The sequence below is a fragment of the Coccidioides immitis genome, assembly GCF_000149335.2.
Source record: "Coccidioides immitis RS genomic scaffold supercont3.5, whole genome shotgun sequence".
In the NCBI taxonomy this organism is placed as follows: Eukaryota; Fungi; Ascomycota; class Eurotiomycetes; order Onygenales; family Onygenaceae; genus Coccidioides; species Coccidioides immitis.
This window is the reverse complement of record NW_004504307.1, coordinates 1034437-1051571: the sequence shown is the minus strand read 5'-3', so window position 1 is coordinate 1051571 and position 17135 is coordinate 1034437. Positions and strand designations below refer to the sequence as shown.

The following is a 17135-nucleotide window of genomic DNA, read 5'->3' as shown; positions in this document are numbered from 1 at the left end:
TGTACATATATAGGTCTTTTTTTTTTTTTTTCTTTTTTTCTTTATTTCCAATTCACGATGCCACTATATCATTTCAAGATTAAGCACATTGATGTGGGGAAGCTTTGCGAGTAATAGGCATCTATGGTCACGCACTACGTTATCCGTCGCTCTTGCGTGTGCTTATAATAATCTCTGGAAGATTCATATAGTTATACTCTGGATATCAACTCGATTCGGCAAATCAGAACATACTCCGTGCTTTATAGTTTCGGAAAACCTATTCCCGTTAGGATACGCTGTGAAAGCCCCAGTAACTCCCAATGTAGAACTCCGTTCACCTGGTGCGCCCTTAAATTCTAACAGCTTTCATCTTCATCTCAGTAGTTGAGCCATATTGGCCCGGCCGTTGTTTATCAGTTTTTGTTAAAACTGGAGGAAGTTTCGCTAAATCGTTGTCTGCTTTTTGTCTCAAAGCAACAGCTTCGCTTGCTTTCCCTTGCCGATCCAGCGTCTCTGCGAGCAGCTCATCCGTCACGCTAATCCATAATTTATCGTCCGTCTTTCTTGCCATAGCCTTGGCAGCCATAGCGCTTTTCTCCGACTGCTCACCAACCACACCGCGGAAGTACTTCCAGCTCATAAAGGTGAGGGCCAGACAAGTCACCTGGCTGTTGCAAATTGCTGTAGCAGCTTGCAACGACTGATGAAGATTGCGTTTTGTCTGCATGGTAGATTCGGTCTGAATAGTGGCGCTTATCAAAGAATAAGCAGCCTGAACGTATCTGTTCGGGCTGTTTTGGCAAAACGGATCAAGGGCACTTAAGGTCTTGGCAGCATCTGAATATGATGGTCGAGAGGGGTCACGGTGAATAAGCACGCAGTTCAGGCCGGCAAGAATTGCAGTATCACGACGAGGATCGTTACGGCTTAACTTGTTGACAGATTGCGACAAATAGAAGATAGGTTGTTCGAAAATTGCGAGAGCTTTGGTCAAATCTCCTGTGGCTTGAGATATTACGCCAGCGGCATACTGTATGAGACAGTAGATAGTCTCATGTGAGCCGTCGCCGAGCTCTGCAGAAGCACTTTGAACTTCTTTCAACGTACGGTTTGCTAATTGCCAGTCCGTCCGGGCACAGGCAAGAAATATTTGTTGAAGGAGCATATGGCAATAAAGCAGTCTCCGCCAGTGAAGACGGGCGCTGGCAAACATGAGAGATTCAGATACTTCTTGCGGAGACTCAAAGCTGCCTGATTACATTGCACGTCAGCCAGGGTCCTTGCGCAAGATTGGGAAGTGTTCACGTACCTCGGATCATCCGCAATCCTTCCTGTAAGTATTTCTCAGCCTTATGCCCGTCTTGGGAGTTCTTTGCGCTCAGCGTCACGGAACTAAGAAAGTAGCACAAGGCATAGAGATCAAGTTCCGGAAGCCAGTTCAATACCAGCACCATCTTGCCATTCTCCGCCTGAAGGATATCCCCAAATTCTACCACTGAATTCTTAACAGCTTCTCGGCTCAGGGGAATTGAAAAAGACCCATCATCCTGCCAAAGGGGGTTATTGATATTTTGATCCATATTCTTCTGAAGAATTTGTAACTTCTGGGAAGCTTGGCCAATATCATATTCAAGGACACTACAGCATATATCAATGATCTGAATCATCGTGCTAATGTGCGGCACGTCCGCGACATTTTCGTTGAGCTGATGGCTCCGTGCTATTGCGATAGCTCTCTGCGCCTGCTCAATTGAGTCGCCACTTGATGACTGCTGTAAATGAACAAGTGCTTCAATTGTTGCGGAAGCGACAACGACCGCTCTGTCCCTAACGCGATTCGCTATGGAGGCTATCTTTTGTAAGTTATGCAGCGCTGCCACGAAGTCTTGATGGGACGGAGAAGAAAGAGAGAGCGTGACTCGTAGGAAGCGAAAGGCATATTCCCAAGCGGTATGGCAGTATCTACAGAAGTTAGAGCGAGATAGCTTTGCAAAATAGTCTGGGAGATGCATACGCTTCAACGTCGCGAATAATGCCGTCCACAGCCTTCATGGCGGCCTTAGGATTAGATTTATATAGTATTCGACATAACAGTTGTTGCATGCTATATTTCAAGTCAAACATTTTATTCTGCTGACGAATTAGCTTGTTAACCCGTACATCCGGACTGATATCTTCTCATACCCTCTCGCAGAGATCGATCTACAAAACGGGGTTAGCGACCGAAATCGACAACACTCACGCGCCAAAGCTGTACATACCCCTTTGCTCAATGCAGTTTCAGCTTCCAAATCATTGTGTGTCTCCTCATACAGTATACGCGCATATCGAAGTCGAAGAAGAGCTTCCGTTCGGGGCTGCAGCCTCCAGTTCTAACACAGCACTTAGTACATTTCCACTCATCGACGAAGAATAGGAATTCCGCAATCTTAAGCTCACCCTCAGGACTGCCTCAATGCAGCATAGCCCTGTCGCAATCAGCTTATGATATTGTTCGATGTCGGCCTCCTGGCGGGAGGCAGCTAGGATAGTCCCTTGACTATGGGCCGCGTCAAAGTATTCGTCTGCCAAGGATAGCAAGAGTACTTGATAGTCGATTGACTGGTTCTCACACTTGGGGCGCGCTTTCGCTGGTTTGGTTTGCTTCGAGGGGGTAGGGCGCATGCTTTGCATATGGTCACCAGTGGCAGCTGGAGGTACCGGAGACTTTTGTTTCTGAGTGTTCCTTGATGGCCCTTGTATCTGCGACGGGGGGGGCGGACGTATCTGAATCCGGGGATATGGCGATGCTGTTGAAGATGGGGCGGGTTGGCCTTGAGCCTGAGGTGTAGGTCGCCGCGGCGGCGGCGGTGGCGGCGGAGGAGGAGGAGGCGGTTGGTATTGAGGAGGGTATATATTGGACGGATTTGGCAGGCTGTAATAGGGCCCGGGTGTGGCAGGGACAGTGGCGCCTGCCGCGCCATACTGCAAAGTCACATTTGGCGGAGCGGGGTGGAATTGGTTCGCTGGACGGGGCGGGTAAGTTCCGGCGGGCGGACCCCCGGGAAACGGCTGAGGCTGGAGGTGCTGGTGCGGCGAAACGTAACTCGGATAGTGAGCCGGCGGTATTTGCGGATGTTGCTCTGCTTTGATAAAAACTGGCGACGTGGCAGCGGAGGAGACGGGACGGGCTTGCTGGCGTTGAGCGCCTTGCAGCGGTGTCTGGCCGGGGAAGAAAGAGCCGCCAGGGGGTGGATAAGACATTTCTTCAGAGGACTAATTAACAAAAACTGTGATGTTTTGTGATGGGGACATCTTCTAGAATTGACGAAGCATCCACCTTTTCCAAACTCCCGGACCCCCGTGTTAACCAGGCAAACAATTCTCCAGGCGCGTGGAGCGGCTGCACCATTTCCGCCCTTCATTGCACGTGATCGAGCCACTGCCAAGCTTCCGCGTGGTCGTCTGGTGGAAGAAAAGAGACAGACTGCCTAAAGTCCGTGCTAAAGCTCGTGAAAAGCCTGCTCCTAGAGTTTCTTTTCCATGAATGTACCCATAATAGTTGATAATACTCTACTCTTGCTCTGTGTGATAGCTTTATACATAGTTATGAACCCATGACGCAGTTCTATGACAAGCGCATTCTGGTGCAACTCGATCGCGATCGCAGTAAAGACAGCTCAAGAGATCGTAGAAGAATTAATCATAGCTTCCAATACTCCCATCAAAAATTGTTAAGAATCTCCCCTAGACACCCTTGGGATTGCTTAAGATCTCGTAGCGTTCAGTCTCTCTGATTGTGATGCTTCCACTTATAACGCTTCTGCACTAGCACGACCGGGAAGCTGGAAAATTACTTCCTTTCGTTATGTGCGTAAATGTAAGCCTGTCGAATGTCGAATCATCTCCCGGCGTAAATAATTGCCAGCCTCAAAGATGGACAGATTCCACGACTTGGAAGCGGATCTACTTCATCTTACATGTGGAATTTTAAACTCCCCACATTTCAAGCACCGAACGGTGGGCGTTAAAGGGGGAAGATGTAAGTGAAATTTGGGGAAATCTTTCTCCATCATCATATGCATCGCAGAACCAGGTCGATAATACCAAAGAAAATGTCGCGGTCCGCATCCAGCTTGTCCAATCCAAGGCCCACAACGAGGAGCCTTTTCTCGCTCGGGTTCTTCGTTGCGATAGCGTTGGCGATCTGGCAAGCATATAAATGACCAATGCTCTCCAACTCGCCAGAGCGTCCGCCCAGCACCGTTGTTGCTGTCAGTTCGGCAAGAGGAAGTAAGCTATCGTCGCCTTCGTCGGGTATCGTATGGTAGCCGCTCGTACCAGGGTTTGTGTTTTCGAGAGGGACGTGCAGCTGCCATATGTCAGTATTCAAGGAGAATTCGGCTAGATTGGGAATCGCACCCAATGCGCTAGTCTCCCATTCTGCGATATTGTCACTAGAATCTTATCCGAAAACGATACTGCCATCACGTCTGTCTGAACGCCCCCTATGACTCCAGCAGCCTGCCTCGTTTGTGCTGGAAACGGGAGATTTTCCATTTCTCCCGGAGCGGGTTGATTGCCAGAGAGGACGTCCATGAGGACCTATCAAGTCGCCGACAAAGTAAGCAACCCAACGCAGCCTGCAAAGCGAAAACTACGGCGGTTGACGGGCTTGGACGTGGTGTTTCGCTTGCGGTGTGGCGGAACTTCAGCGGCGGTTTGGCCGTGTGGGGCTGGCCCGCCGGAGCTTCCTGAGCTTAACTCGTTAGCTTTCACCGCCCTTCTTGGCAGAATATGTCGAATTTTCGATGAAAGCGGCGGAGAGACAACGGCGGACGGTTAGCCGATCGTAACTCTCTCTACTCTTCAAAATGCCGAAATTCGTTCCAAGGCAACGGAAACATAAAGTTCTAGCTAGGGAGGGCAAAGCAGCTCTCCCACAAGAGGATACAAATGCCGCCGAAGTCCTGCCAGTTTCAAAGGTGGAGAGGGAAGAAAAGTTGAGACTTCTGAGGGAAGAATTGAGAGCGCAACAGCCGAAAATATCTGGCAAGAAGCAGAAGCGCCTGGATAAATATATTGTGCGTTTGGCTTTTGTTCAAACTGAGAACTTCGTGAGCTAACATTGGCCGTATGTGTTAGGAAAACAAATTAAAAAAGGACGAGAATCAGGCACTTATCAAGAAGCTCGCCAAATCCAAGATAGATACCTCTCAGCTTCAGAGCTCACGGAACCTAGGCAAGAAAAAGAAAGAAACCCACTTCCGAAATGGAGCGCATGAGGAAACCGTCAGCGCCGGAGGGCCGAAGTCTACACAAGAAAGTACTGGCGAAACTGATTCTGAAGATGAGGCCATCCTCTGTGCAGGGAAGAATTTTAGGGATGTCCTGGCTTCAGCCGTCGCTCCAAATGTACGAATGGGAAGTGGTTTAAAGCGGCCTTTGGAGATTGGCCCAGATGGTTACCCTATACTCAAGAAGCGGAAGAAACGTGTCCGAAAATTTGAGCCAGTCGAGCAGGATGAGCCCGAGTGGGAAGGGTTCGATTCTGAGGATTCAGCGTCACAATCGGCCGCGGTTGAAGACGCAGAGCCAAATGCAGATGAAAAGGCGAGCAGTGACTATGATGAAGAAGGAGTGTCTGGAGATGATTCTACGTCCGATGATGAGAGCAGCGATGAGGACGATGAAACCTCTGCTGGGTTGGAAAACGAGGGGACATTGAAGAAAAAGATTCGTCCGCGACAGTCTGCATTCAAGGCCTGGGCTGTGCAGCAAATCAACGACGCCGCTGGTTTCAAGCCAACACACCACCTCCCTGCCCCCATTCCGGAAGAAGTGTCGCAAGCAATTAAGGAGACGAGGCCTACCGTTCAAGTTGAAGATGAGCCTTTACCGCCAGAACTTCAAATAAGCCAGGCAAATCTCGACAGAAAAGCCTTTTCTGTGAACGTTAGCCGCCCCGATGACATCCAGGAAGCTCGTCTAAAGCTGCCAGTAGTCGGAGAAGAGCAAAAAATCATGGAGGCCATCCATAACAATTCATGCATAGTGATATGGGGAGCAACAGGAAGTGGAAAAACCACTCAACTTCCACAGTTTCTATTTGAAGCAGGGTATGGAAACCCAGAAAGTGACAATCCCGGCATGATAGGTGTAACACAACCGAGAAGGGTCGCAGCGGTCAGTATGGCGAAACGAGTGGGTGAGGAATTAGGGCAGTTTTCCGATCGAGTGTCTTATCAAATTCGATTTGACAGCACTGTATCCACCAAGACTGCAATCAAGTTCATGACAGACGGTGTCTTGATACGAGAAATAGCGCAAGATTTCTCGCTGTCCAAATACTCCATTATAGTGATTGACGAAGCTCACGAGCGAAGTGTGAATACTGATCTACTCATTGGTATGGTCAGTCGAATAGTGGACCTGAGGAAATCCATGAGTGCAGACAATCCATCCGTAAGACCGCTGAAGCTGGTCATTATGTCTGCTACCCTCCGAATATCAGATTTCATCCAAAACCCGAATCTGTTCAAACAGGGAACACCGCCCTTAGTTCAAGCAGAGGGTCGCCAGTATCCTGTCACTGTCCACTTTGCACGCCGGACTCACCGAGATTACGTCGAAGAGGCATACCGCAAGATCTGCAGAGGTCATAGAAAACTTCCTCCAGGCGGCTTTCTTGTTTTCTTAACCGGCCAGGGCGAGATCAAGCTGCTCGCAAAGAGACTCAGGCAAGCATTAAAGTCCACCCATGAATCCGATGGTTTACAGGCAAAGGTTCAAATATCCGCCGCAGAAGCATCTATAGAAGCTGAAGATATTGAGCTTGGTGAAGAACATTTGAGGCTTGAGGGCGAAGAAGACGATGCAAGTGATATCGAAATCGAAGGACTCGACGATAATGAGGACGAAGATGAGTTTGATCAAGAAGAGGGGGCAATGGATTCAACGACCAAAGTCCATATCCTGCCTCTGTACTCACAACTGCCAACGAAAGAACAGCTCAGAATATTCGAACCGGTGCCAGAAGGCTCGAGACTTATAGTATTAGCGACAAACGTTGCTGAGACTAGTTTGACTATCCCTGGAATCAGATATGTCTTTGACTGTGGTCGATCCAAAGAGAAGCAGTATGATACTTCTACAGGCGTACAGAGCTTTCAAATTGGATGGATCAGTAAAGCCAGTGCTAGTCAGCGTGCTGGACGCGCTGGTAGAACTGGGCCTGGTCATTGCTACAGGCTATATTCCTCGGCGCTGTACGAGGAAGCATTCCAAGAATATACCGAGCCGGAAATCCTTCGGACGCCGATAGAGGGCGTAGTTCTGCAAATGAAATGTATGGGATTGCATCATGTCATTAATTTCCCATTCCCAACACCACCAAATCGTGCTGCGCTAGCTAAAGCGGAAAGTTTGCTTCGGTATCTCGGCGCGTTGGCATCGGACGGTCAAATAACAGACATTGGTCGCCACTTAACATTATATCCACTGAGCCCAAGGTTTGGCAAGATGCTGTATATCGGTCACCAGCATGGCTGTATGCCCTACGTTATTGCGATGGTCGCAGCTCTAGCTGTCTCAGACTTATTCATTCAAGAAAGCCAACTTGATTTGTCACCTTTGTCCAGGGATGATGATAAGAAAGTGTATACTAATGCTGACCGACTTGAAGACACCGCTAGAGAGCACCGAAAGAAAGCTTACCACAAAGCTCATCGCATTTTTAGCAAGTATGACGACAAAGCTGATACTTTGAAGTTCCTTGCTGCGGTTTGCGCATACGCATACGCCCCCGATGGAGAGACATTCTGCTCACAGATGTTCCTCCGTTCGAATGCAATGAAAGAAGCCGCTCAGCTCCGTCGCCAATTATCAGAGTTGGTCCGCGTGAATAAACCTGGTTTGCTTGGTTCCTTCGAATCTCGCCTGCCCGAGCCATCAGACAAGAAAATCCGAGCGTTAAAGCAAATAACTGCAGCGGGTTTCATTGATCAAGTAGCAATTCGTGCAGATACAGCACCCGTACCTCCAGTAATGGAACGGAAGCCAAAACGAGCCATTGATGTTCCCTACTTTACCCTCTTCGCATCCCGAGAGGGACGGGCAAAGGAGTTAGAAGAGAAAGCTGTATATCTTCATCCTTCATCCAATTTGGCCAAACTGTCACCCAACGAACTTCCTCAATATCTGGTGTACTCACACCTACAGCAATCAACGCCGACGTACATTGGTGACGTTCCCAAAGTACGCATGTTCCCCTTGACCCCGGTCAGTGGTTTGCAATTGTCGGCGTTAGCACAGGGTACGCCGCTAATCCAATATGGAAAACCTATTGGAAAGACGGATTCTCTGGGAGGTGCACCCGAGAGAAGGGAATGCTGGGTCATCCCTTCAATGGTTGGAGAGCCCGGGAGCGTAGGATGGCCTCTACCCGCAAAAAAGGTAATTCAAAAGAAGGATAGAAAAGAAGGATGGGTGATCGAACGATTTGTTTAGCGATAGAATTAAGCTTATATGTTGGTTGTATTTTTTGGCTTTGATAAGGCTCTTTAGCACGGGAAAAAGTGGTCACTTTAAGTGTCAGGACATAAATTATTATCATGATTCGTCAAACACTGTCGTCTTCTCACACTGAAGCAGCGGCTGTCCGCTCCATGTCCTCACAACTCTGGGTGTAGGAAAGAGAGGCGTGTCACCAGGTAACTTCGGTTAGATAATTCCAATCGCCCCAGGTTTCGCCAGCAAGACCGCTCCAATATGGCGGTCCAAACGCCACCAACGCCGTAAAAAAAAATGCAATCTGTCTTCATATCATCTTGGCTCGTCCCTGTCATATCTTCGTCTGTATCCGCCATTTCTTTCTTCTCTATCTTCCCTATACCTTCCATCTCTCCCATCTCCCCCATCCTCTCGACCCGGCCTATCCCAATCTCTCCTTCTGCCTCCAGTCCTCGGAGAATCTTCTCCATCGGCCTTGATCCCCAGCGCCCTTCTAAACCGTTCACTCTCCTCGATCTTCGCCTCCGCCAACTCATGCACCTGGTACGTCTTAAACTGCCTCTTGCCCCTCCCATCACCACCAGAATCGCCCTGCTTCCTCTTCTCCCCACGGAAACGATCTCTATCCCTCGGATCCGAACCAGATCTTCCCGCCAATTCATCCTCCAGCTCCCTGGTTAACCGCGCGCGCAGCTCGTCAAGTCTCTGCTCGATCTCTCCTTCCGATAACTTATACTTTTTCCGTTCACTAGCACCCTTTTCACCATCGGTACCTTCGTCGGCTTCCTCCCCACGCTCCTCCAACTCCTCATTCTCTTCCTCCAGCCTATCCCTCTCCTCTAGGATCTTGACTTCGATTTGTCGCCGTCGATCATGTTCTAGGATCTGCTTGTCCGGCTGTCGCTGCTTGAATGTGTGCCGTTCGTCGGCATCCGCGTCTGGCTGGAAGGGAGCGCCATAGCTTCGGTCGCGCGGCTTCAGGAGGGAAAGGTTGCGTTGGACGTATCCAGAAGTTCCGCTTCCACGCGGAGTGGAAAGGCCGACGTTTGAGGACATGCTCAGAATCTGGAGATGAATCTAAGTTTATATCCTTTCTCCCCCCTCCTTTTTTTCGCTTATAGTCCAGTAATGCTCAGGGCAAAAGTAACCAAGTGGCAGGATATGATCTGTAGCCGCGATGTGCTCGGGGCGGTTATCGCGTTTGTTTTGGGACCAAAAACGGAAGTGTGTTCTGAGAGTATGTTTCAATGGATATAATACAACAATATCCAGGCATAAGAGGCAATAAACCGTGACTAGAGAGCTGTTGTCAAGCCTCCTTGAGTGCCGCTGTTTCGCTTGAACCGATGCTCAAAGGCAAACCGGGAATCTCACGTAATATCTTGGATGGAATCGGCTTCGGGAGAATATAAGTCCGTGCTTACTCAGGATTACGTTTCGGTGACTTCACCGTGAGAGAGAAACACGGAGACTAAGGGGATTGCCATAGGAAATTATTCGATCAAAGTGTGAAAGTGATGAAGAAAATAAATTTTAGTTATACACCTGGGTGAAGCAACCATATATACGGAGTACACACATCTAATTTGCAGCAATATAAGGAAGACCAGTCAGGGCCAATCCAAGAATCCTTCAAAGCATCCTTCCCAAAATAAATATCCTTGTAAGGAGTATATAGTATTAGCAGATTGCTTCTTCTATCCCAATCGCCCCCCCGGAGTCAAATCTGTCCTCCATCTGGGCGGACTTTATCCCCAGCCAAATACATCGCTGACACTAATCGTGCTCCACTTCACTCCGCCAACAGCGAAACACAGCACGACAATATCCACGACAATAAGCAACGCGGCTCCCATCATAAATCTCGGACAGAAGATTCTATAGAGCATGAGATGCCGTCTTAGCCATCCGGCCCACATCGTCGTGGCTAGATTGATGGTCGCATAGTATAAAATATGCGTAGTGGCTGCTTGGGCAACGTCCGCCAGAAGGCGCCTGGTGGAGTTCTCGGGCCTTTTCGTCACCCCATCGACCACCTGCGGGCCACGTGAATCGATGGGCCGCTTCCACAAAGCCGTCAGCGGGGTAGCGACCGCGGAAAGAATCTGAGCGCCAAAGGTATTAAAGACGATGATGATGGGGGACCAGGGATATCGGACAGAGTTGAGCGGGATAAATGCGCTTTCCCACTGGATGCTGCTGAGCGTGGCCTGGTGGCCGGTTGTGAAGAAATGGAAAGAACCGAGGATGGCTAGCATAACGGGTCCGATGGCCGAATTGCTCGTCGTAAGACCGTTGGTGTCGAGAATTTCGAGCAGAGAGAGAATCTGCCAGAGCTGAAGCGCAATTGTGCCTCCACCCATTGGCTTCTGTAAGAGAATGATGGCGAGGGCGAAGTTCACAACAAGGATAAAGAAGCGGGTTCCATAAATATTAGCGTATCCAAGAATTGTCACAGATGCTTTGGCGTTAGACTGGATACTCGGTGTCATAGCAATACTAACGCACGGTTTCGCCCAGGCAAATGTTGTGGTCCCAGCGGCAAATGCAATAGCAAGGATGATTTGAGCCAGGATGACCTTGATTGACTTAATCGTACTGGACTTAATAACAAGCCAGTTGCCATCATCAGCCGCATCTAGCATCCAGTACGTAGCTACCAGGAGTAATCCTATTCGGAAAGCGAATCCTATCCAAAAGATGGCAGAGCCTTCGTAGGATTTCGTTCCTTGATAGTAGGATCGAATGACCGAAGGAAGGACGAGCGATAGGGCAAATGGGATTAAGAGCTGCCATGGTGCCGATGTTGAGGATGTGGCGGAGACGTAATACGTCGACTTGCAGAAGGGCATCTGCTCTTCTCGGCAAAGCCGCGAGAGGGATGCTACTTTTCCCAGAGCAACGAATATGATAGAATGATATAAGCCAAGTATTCTGTCCTCTTTTGCCTTTTGTCTCAAAGAAGAAATTGCGGCCAAAACACCAAACGTGGTGAGAAAGAAGAATAGGATCTGGTCTTCCCAGATGGTGTAGGAGTTGGAAGCGAATCCCACAGACTGAGCAACGGTGAAAAGAACGGCCAACCAACTCCATAAGGAGTGCGGCAACGGTGACGAAATTCTGTTTGGAATCCAAAGCACAGTTGACAGAGATGCAAGAATCCCCCCAACTGCGGCCCCTAATGCTCCACCTTCAATTAGTGGCATCTGCAAAAGAGCCATTGTACTTGATCCTATCCCCCCTGCAGCACCAACTGCAGTCGCAGCGGCAATGTTTTTCAGCGTTGGGAAAGTAATATCTGTTCGATCGCCCCGAATAGCCCGAGCATAAAATGCCAGGACCGCAATACCAGCGACCAGGATTCCAATCCCCAGAATCATACTCGGGACATCAAACCTAGCCCAGAGAGCCCGACAGACGTTTAACGTGTCTCTCTGGTACTCACGATAAGAATCATAGATCTTGCGGAGGGCAGCTGGGTCTTTGTTTCTAGTTCTTTCAATCGATCTCCATCCATCCTCAGCCTGGGACCATAACGACAACGGGCCCGAAGTATGGCTCTGATCCATTCCTCGAGCATTTGCATATTCGCGTTGGTACCGCTCGATCTGAGCAGAAGCAAGTCTGTTAACAGCGACCAGATTTCTCAAGTCCTTGCCGTCAGGGCCAGCGAAGGCTTCTTCAATAGGCGATCCAAGGTTGTTAAACGGGATCGGAAGCCCAAGTAGCAAAGATAGTGTCGGAACGATGTCGATTTGGGGAACAGGGCGTTCCTTTGCTGTTCTGGGGGGTTCCATGGAGTCGCTACCCATGCGGCCGAAGAGCTTTTTCTTAGAATACATCCAGAGAGTTGCTTCGACTTCATCGTCCGATTCGCCGCCATGGTCTCCTTTAGAATCCATTCCGTGGTCACCCATTACGACGAGCAAAGTGTTATCGTCGATACTCTCCATGAGTTGTCGTATTACTCCGTCCATCTCCTTCAGTTTTGCAGCCATAGCCGCGTGGTCGGGTCCGTATCGATGTCCAGCATGGTCAACGCCCAAATAGTGCCCAAAAACCACATCCCACTTGGTCGCATTCTCAGTGTGTAAGAGTGGGAAGATGTGTTCCGTCACTCCATTGTCGACGGTAAACAGGTCCCAGACATTGAACGAATCATACGCATGCGTAAGATCTTCCTCGAAATAGCCGGGGAACAACGCATGCCATGTGTCATCTCCCAAGTGAACAACCCGTTTACCAACGCTCCGTAATTGAGCCACCAAATTGTCCTCATCAATAGCAGTTCCAGCGAAGTTAGACCCCGCGTCTATGAACGTGGGTAGTGTCCCGGTCGTAAGGCCCTTGAGGCGCTGCAGGGTCGTAGTGGGCGGGTCCGCAATGAATGGGAGCAGGAATGCATTGTTTGGCTTCTCGACAGAGGTCTCATACAGCACCGGAATGTTATGGTGGAACAAATGGGGTTCTTGTCCCTCGACGGTAGGCCGGAAAGGAACGGTAAAGTCGTATCGAAGGGCATCGATGATGACAATAACGGCTTTATCAAACGACTTCGGGTGCCAGCATCCCTCGTCGGACGACGTAGAACGCACATTGGCATCTGGCGTATCAAACGGGAGCACCGCACACTCAGACTTGGTGTTCAGTACTAACCGGGTAAGCAGGAAACCCTTCGTAAAAAAGAATATCCCAATTAAATGTATAAACCTATCCCATCATCTCCACCATCAGCCATTTACCGATGAAGCGCAGAACCAAGAAGGCGAAGAGTAAACGCCAAAAGAGGTGGGGGGGAAAAAAAGGAGCCAAATACTCACAGTACCCATGCCAACAGCCCCAAAACACCGCTATGCATGATCGTGAACTCCTTCTCCTTCGCTTTATTCCTCTGCGCATCCCTATCCTTCACAGCCTTCATCAATTCCTCTTCACTCGCTGCCCCCGGCCTTGTCCGGCGGCGGAAGTGCTGCCGCGCCCGCGCCGCGTTGCGCGCCTCTTCCTCTGCAAGGAGCTGCGCATTGGCCCATTGCGCTTTGATCTGGCGGTATTCGGAGCTCGGGGATTGGCCTGTCGCAAGGGTTCCGGTGGCGCTCTCACCGCCACCTTTGGGCCGGGTGGGTTTCATCGTTTCCGTGTGTTCTGGTAAGTGGGTAAAGGGAGGAGGAGAGGGGGAAGGACGTGTCTGTAGGCGAGACAGGGGTGGGTGAACGAGGAAGTTCGGAGTTTAGAGCAAATACTCGCGAACGAGGGAGGAGTAAGTTAGTGTGTCCATTGAATGAGTGTTGATGACGAGGAATGGCGCTTCGGAGCTGGTTGCGCAGGTTGGCAGAAGGTCGAAGGTCCTCGGTGGCAGCTCCGCAAAAGGCTTAAAGCTCTGCAAAACCAAACCTTGATGGCCAAACTCACTACATCTATTCAAGCAGCCGTAAAACCTCACAACTTTTCAGCATATACCGCCTTTAAAATGATCCAATTGAAAAGGAATTTTAGTGGGACATCTTTTACGAGGTAGTGATATAGAAATTATAACGTGATACGTTCGACCAAGTTTGAACAATTTCAGTTTATCAAAGCGGTAAGAAGGTATATACTCCGTACTCTTGAGAACATCGTGACGCAACGGGGCGCAGGAAATATCCCAAAGCAATTTCAAAGTCCAGCTGATAATGCAACCAATCAAGATCCAAAAAAAAAAAAAAAAGGCTGCACAGTCGAATTGGAAGTGCATATATCCGTATGACGGAATAAAATAATGGACAGGAAGAGCCAAGGCGGTGCCGAAAGCCGCAATTCATCAATCAAACAGCGGGATCCATTATCAACAAGATAGCCCAATGGGGAAAAGAAAAGATAAAGGAAAATAAAAATGAAATGAATAAAAACAATAAGCGAAATTACGTCACGTCGTGTTTTCCAAGCCCTAGGAACATAGCAGGGTACGTGGAATTGTGACGGCTTTACAGGCAGCTATCGAAGCCAGTCGGGAGTTGGGCGCAACTGGTAAGTTTCGATGCCTGGTCTTCGAGTGACAACAGAGTGCGTAGCAATATATGCCAGCGGATTAGCAGTGTTTTTATATCTGTGAGATGGGTATCCCTGAGATTGTGGGTCGCTTCGGGGGGGGGTCAGGTAGCAGTGGTGTGAGGGTGTGTACGGCATAGGAGCAGGTGCGGAAGAGAGAGTGGAGTGGTGAATTGAACGATAGTCTGCGGGCGACCCTAAGAATATTGCTTGGAGTCGCATTTATCCTTCAATCCGCCCATCCGGTCAAGGTCGAGAGACTGGAACCTGTCAGAGCTATTTGCCTGGTATGGCGGCAACGACTCCGTGTAAGGTTCCAAGCCGATGCCGCCCTTCTCGCCGATGCGCACGACGACGACACTCCCTGGCCGTCGTGTGCCATTCGTATCTTCCTCTTCAGGGAACGTGATACGAATCTCTGGAACGGGGCTCGAGGGTGGGCTAGAGGAGTTGTCGACCAGATTTCTCTTCTCATCAATGACGTAGACGGACTCAGACCTGCCGCCGTAGGGAGTCGTGGTGATGGTGAGCTTACGGTGATGTCCAGCGCCGTTGGAATGTTCGTTGTACATGGGTAGACCGGCATTCTTCGCGGCGCGACGTTTCTTGCGGAGGACAAGGAGGGTGCCGACCAAAGTAATTCCCAACAGGACCAACACCAACAAAGTTATCAGAAGATTGACGGTGGTGGAGCTGAGTTCGGTTTCCTCGTCATTGGATCCGTCGGCCCTCCGAACTAGCTTGCGTAATGAGTCCATCATTTTGAGATAGTTACTAAGATTAAAGATGCCGGAATAGAGCGCGGCGCGGTTGTCAAGGATCAAGGTGTCGATGTAGGCTGGTTAAGCGAAAGGAAGTTGCTACTCCTGAGCTGTGAAACAATCAAGCATGCATATGCAGCGGAATAAAGGATGTCGTGTGAAAATGATGCAAGTTATCGTCAAATAAGTTTGAAGAGAGAGATCGTGAGCGGGTGCGTGCGAGGGGGGTGGCAAGGAATGTAGAGTTGTTGAAATGATAGAAAGAATGGACAGCAAGGTACACAGCTAAAGGAATGGAGCCGACACCTGCTTTGGATGAGCGAGAGAGCGAAAGAGAGAACGGAGGCCGGGTTGGTGGGTGATGGGGGGTTGCGGTCGCGGAAGTGCGAGGAGAAAGAGAGAGACAGAGAACGAAGAAGCAGGAGAGGGAGAAATGCAGCGAGAAGAGGAGAAGCGAGCAAAGCCCACAGCCGCCCGGGCTAGGAGATCACCCCCTGTGTGTTGTCTTTACCGGAACAGGTCAAGACTCTCCCGCCTCGTCAGTTGAGCAAACAGCGCTTGCCCGCTTTCAGCCCACGATGGAGCACTCAGACCAATGGCGGCCACTCTACTCAGCCACGGATATATCTCATTGGCTGTGGGTCCAAATGGGACGGTTCGATACCCAGCCAATAAGCTGTGCGACGTGCCTGGATTGCGGTGGATCCCAGCCATGTCACCCTTCCCAAAAGGAAAAGAAATAAAACTAAAAAAGAAGAAAAAATAAAAAAAGGGAGAAGGAGCCAGACGTGCTCCCTCCCCTTTCCTCATTTTTGCCCCCACCCCAACCCGGAAGGAATGCAATGCCAGCAGCAGATGGCAGGTACGGAGTACATCGTATAGTATGTATTATTCAATACATCATCGCCGACTACTATTACGAGAGAGACCATAATAATAATAATAATAATAATAATAATAGTAATAATAATATCATCGTCATCATCACCGGAGGTCGATTGCTCGCTGCTCTGGGCGAAGGGGGGGCTCTGCTGGGCTGAAGGGCGATGTCTCGACTATTTATACCCCAAGTTGGTCCGGAGCCCGGACGGAGAGCGATTATTCCAACACACTCTTCCCCTTTGTACAGAGCACGAAGGGTTTCCATCTCCTTTCGTCCAGCAGCCGGATGTTCCCGTGGGTGTCTCTACAAAGAACTTGAACCCAATCGGAGCCACGCTGCGTCGATCCCATTCTGGCTCCCCCTGCATCTCGACTTTACACGTATGTATGCGTCTCCATTGATGCGTGTGCGCGCGTGCGTGCCGACGGGAGCTGTGCTCCTTTGTGTGCGCACGATCGATCCATCATACGTGAACGGTGAGCGAGTCAGTTGGGGACAGACGGCACAGTGCGAAGACGGCCGTCATTTCCTCTCACTCGTCCCAAGCCAGGTCTTGTCCATGAGCTGGCATCCACATGATGGGGGATATCCAAGTCCTTCCCGATCACAGCGGCGCATCCTTCCCATGCCGCGGAGGATCGTCCTCGCACAGGCGGCGGCTGCCACAATTTTAATCCAGGCATCCAACCAAGTAGACGTGGCTGTCGATCGAAGACTTGAAAAAAATCATTGCAAGCTCAGCCATGGTCGATATTTTTTTTTATTATTATTATTATTGTGAAACAGACGAAGCGCAAAGGGAATGAAAAAGGCTCCGATTTCTTGAAATATCAGAATGGCTGACCCGTGTCTGGAGGTCCTCGAAGCTGTCGATAACCAGCGAACGGAGAAAGGTTCAGAGAAAGTCCCAGCCGCTCATCACGACAGTAATGGAAACCTCGCAGATCTGGTCCCGTTTCTTTTTCTCCTTTCGTCGATGCAAAGCTACCTCTCTC

The 17135-nt window shown here is 49.8% G+C and overlaps 6 protein-coding genes across 6 annotated transcripts; 1 reads left to right on the top strand and 5 right to left on the bottom strand.

The window, feature by feature from the left end:
• Window positions 1-15: 15 nt before the first annotated feature.
• Window positions 16-3325, bottom strand: CIMG_12532 (uncharacterized protein). The gene is made up of 6 exons (XM_004444676.1): window positions 2422-3325; window positions 2244-2354; window positions 2167-2184; window positions 1997-2112; window positions 1292-1944; window positions 16-1233 (listed from the first exon to the last, which is right to left on the bottom strand). The coding sequence occupies exons 1-6, from the start codon at window positions 3223-3225 to the stop codon at window positions 332-334; spliced, it is 2604 nt and encodes an 867-aa protein (XP_004444733.1). The 5' UTR covers window positions 3226-3325; the 3' UTR covers window positions 16-331.
• A 169-nt stretch (window positions 3326-3494) lies between these two features.
• On the bottom strand, window positions 3495-4637 carry CIMG_10221 (proteasome assembly chaperone 3). Its single transcript, XM_001239198.2, has 2 exons — window positions 4384-4637; window positions 3495-4333 (listed from the first exon to the last, which is right to left on the bottom strand). Exons 1-2 carry the CDS (start codon window positions 4558-4560, stop codon window positions 4037-4039), a joined length of 474 nt encoding a protein of 157 aa, XP_001239199.1. The 5' UTR covers window positions 4561-4637; the 3' UTR covers window positions 3495-4036.
• Window positions 4638-4813: 176 nt separating this feature from the next.
• Window positions 4814-8469, top strand: CIMG_10220 (DEAH-box RNA helicase; the record flags this gene model as incomplete). Its single annotated transcript, XM_001239197.2, has 2 exons — window positions 4814-5045; window positions 5107-8469. Exons 1-2 carry the CDS (start codon window positions 4836-4838, stop codon window positions 8467-8469), a joined length of 3573 nt encoding a protein of 1190 aa, XP_001239198.1. The 5' UTR covers window positions 4814-4835.
• Window positions 8470-8784: 315 nt separating this feature from the next.
• Window positions 8785-9528, bottom strand: CIMG_10219 (pre-mRNA-splicing factor CWC21; the record flags this gene model as incomplete). The annotated part of the gene is made up of 1 exon (XM_001239196.1): window positions 8785-9528. One exon carries the CDS (start codon window positions 9526-9528, stop codon window positions 8785-8787), a length of 744 nt encoding a protein of 247 aa, XP_001239197.1.
• A 453-nt stretch (window positions 9529-9981) lies between these two features.
• On the bottom strand, window positions 9982-13600 carry CIMG_10218 (phosphoethanolamine transferase class O; the record flags this gene model as incomplete). The annotated part of the gene is made up of 2 exons (XM_001239195.2): window positions 9982-13182; window positions 13293-13600. The coding sequence occupies 2 exons, from the start codon at window positions 13598-13600 to the stop codon at window positions 10221-10223; spliced, it is 3270 nt and encodes a 1089-aa protein (XP_001239196.1). The 3' UTR covers window positions 9982-10220.
• Window positions 13601-13992: 392 nt separating this feature from the next.
• Window positions 13993-15257, bottom strand: CIMG_10217 (uncharacterized protein; the record flags this gene model as incomplete). The annotated part of the gene is made up of 1 exon (XM_001239194.2): window positions 13993-15257. One exon carries the CDS (start codon window positions 15255-15257, stop codon window positions 14694-14696), a length of 564 nt encoding a protein of 187 aa, XP_001239195.1. The 3' UTR covers window positions 13993-14693.
• Between the last annotated feature and the right edge of the window lie 1878 nt (window positions 15258-17135).

Bases quoted from the DNA above. Each gene is read 5' to 3' on its own strand.
- CIMG_12532 (XM_004444676.1), bottom strand. From the start codon at position 3,225: ATGTCTTATCCACCCCCTGGCGGCTCTTTCTTCCCCGGCCAGACACCG. The intron at 2,355-2,421 runs GTGAGCTTAAGA...GTGCTGTGTTAG, and splicing joins GCATTGAGGCAGTCCTGAGG to AACTGGAGGCTGCAGCCCCG. The intron at 1,945-1,996 runs GTATGCATCTCC...TAACTTCTGTAG, and splicing joins ATTATTCGCGACGTTGAAGC to ATACTGCCATACCGCTTGGG.
- CIMG_10221 (XM_001239198.2), bottom strand. From the start codon at position 4,560: ATGGACGTCCTCTCTGGCAATCAACCCGCTCCGGGAGAAATGGAAAAT. The intron at 4,334-4,383 runs GTGCGATTCCCA...GACATATGGCAG, and splicing joins ATGGGAGACTAGCGCATTGG to CTGCACGTCCCTCTCGAAAA.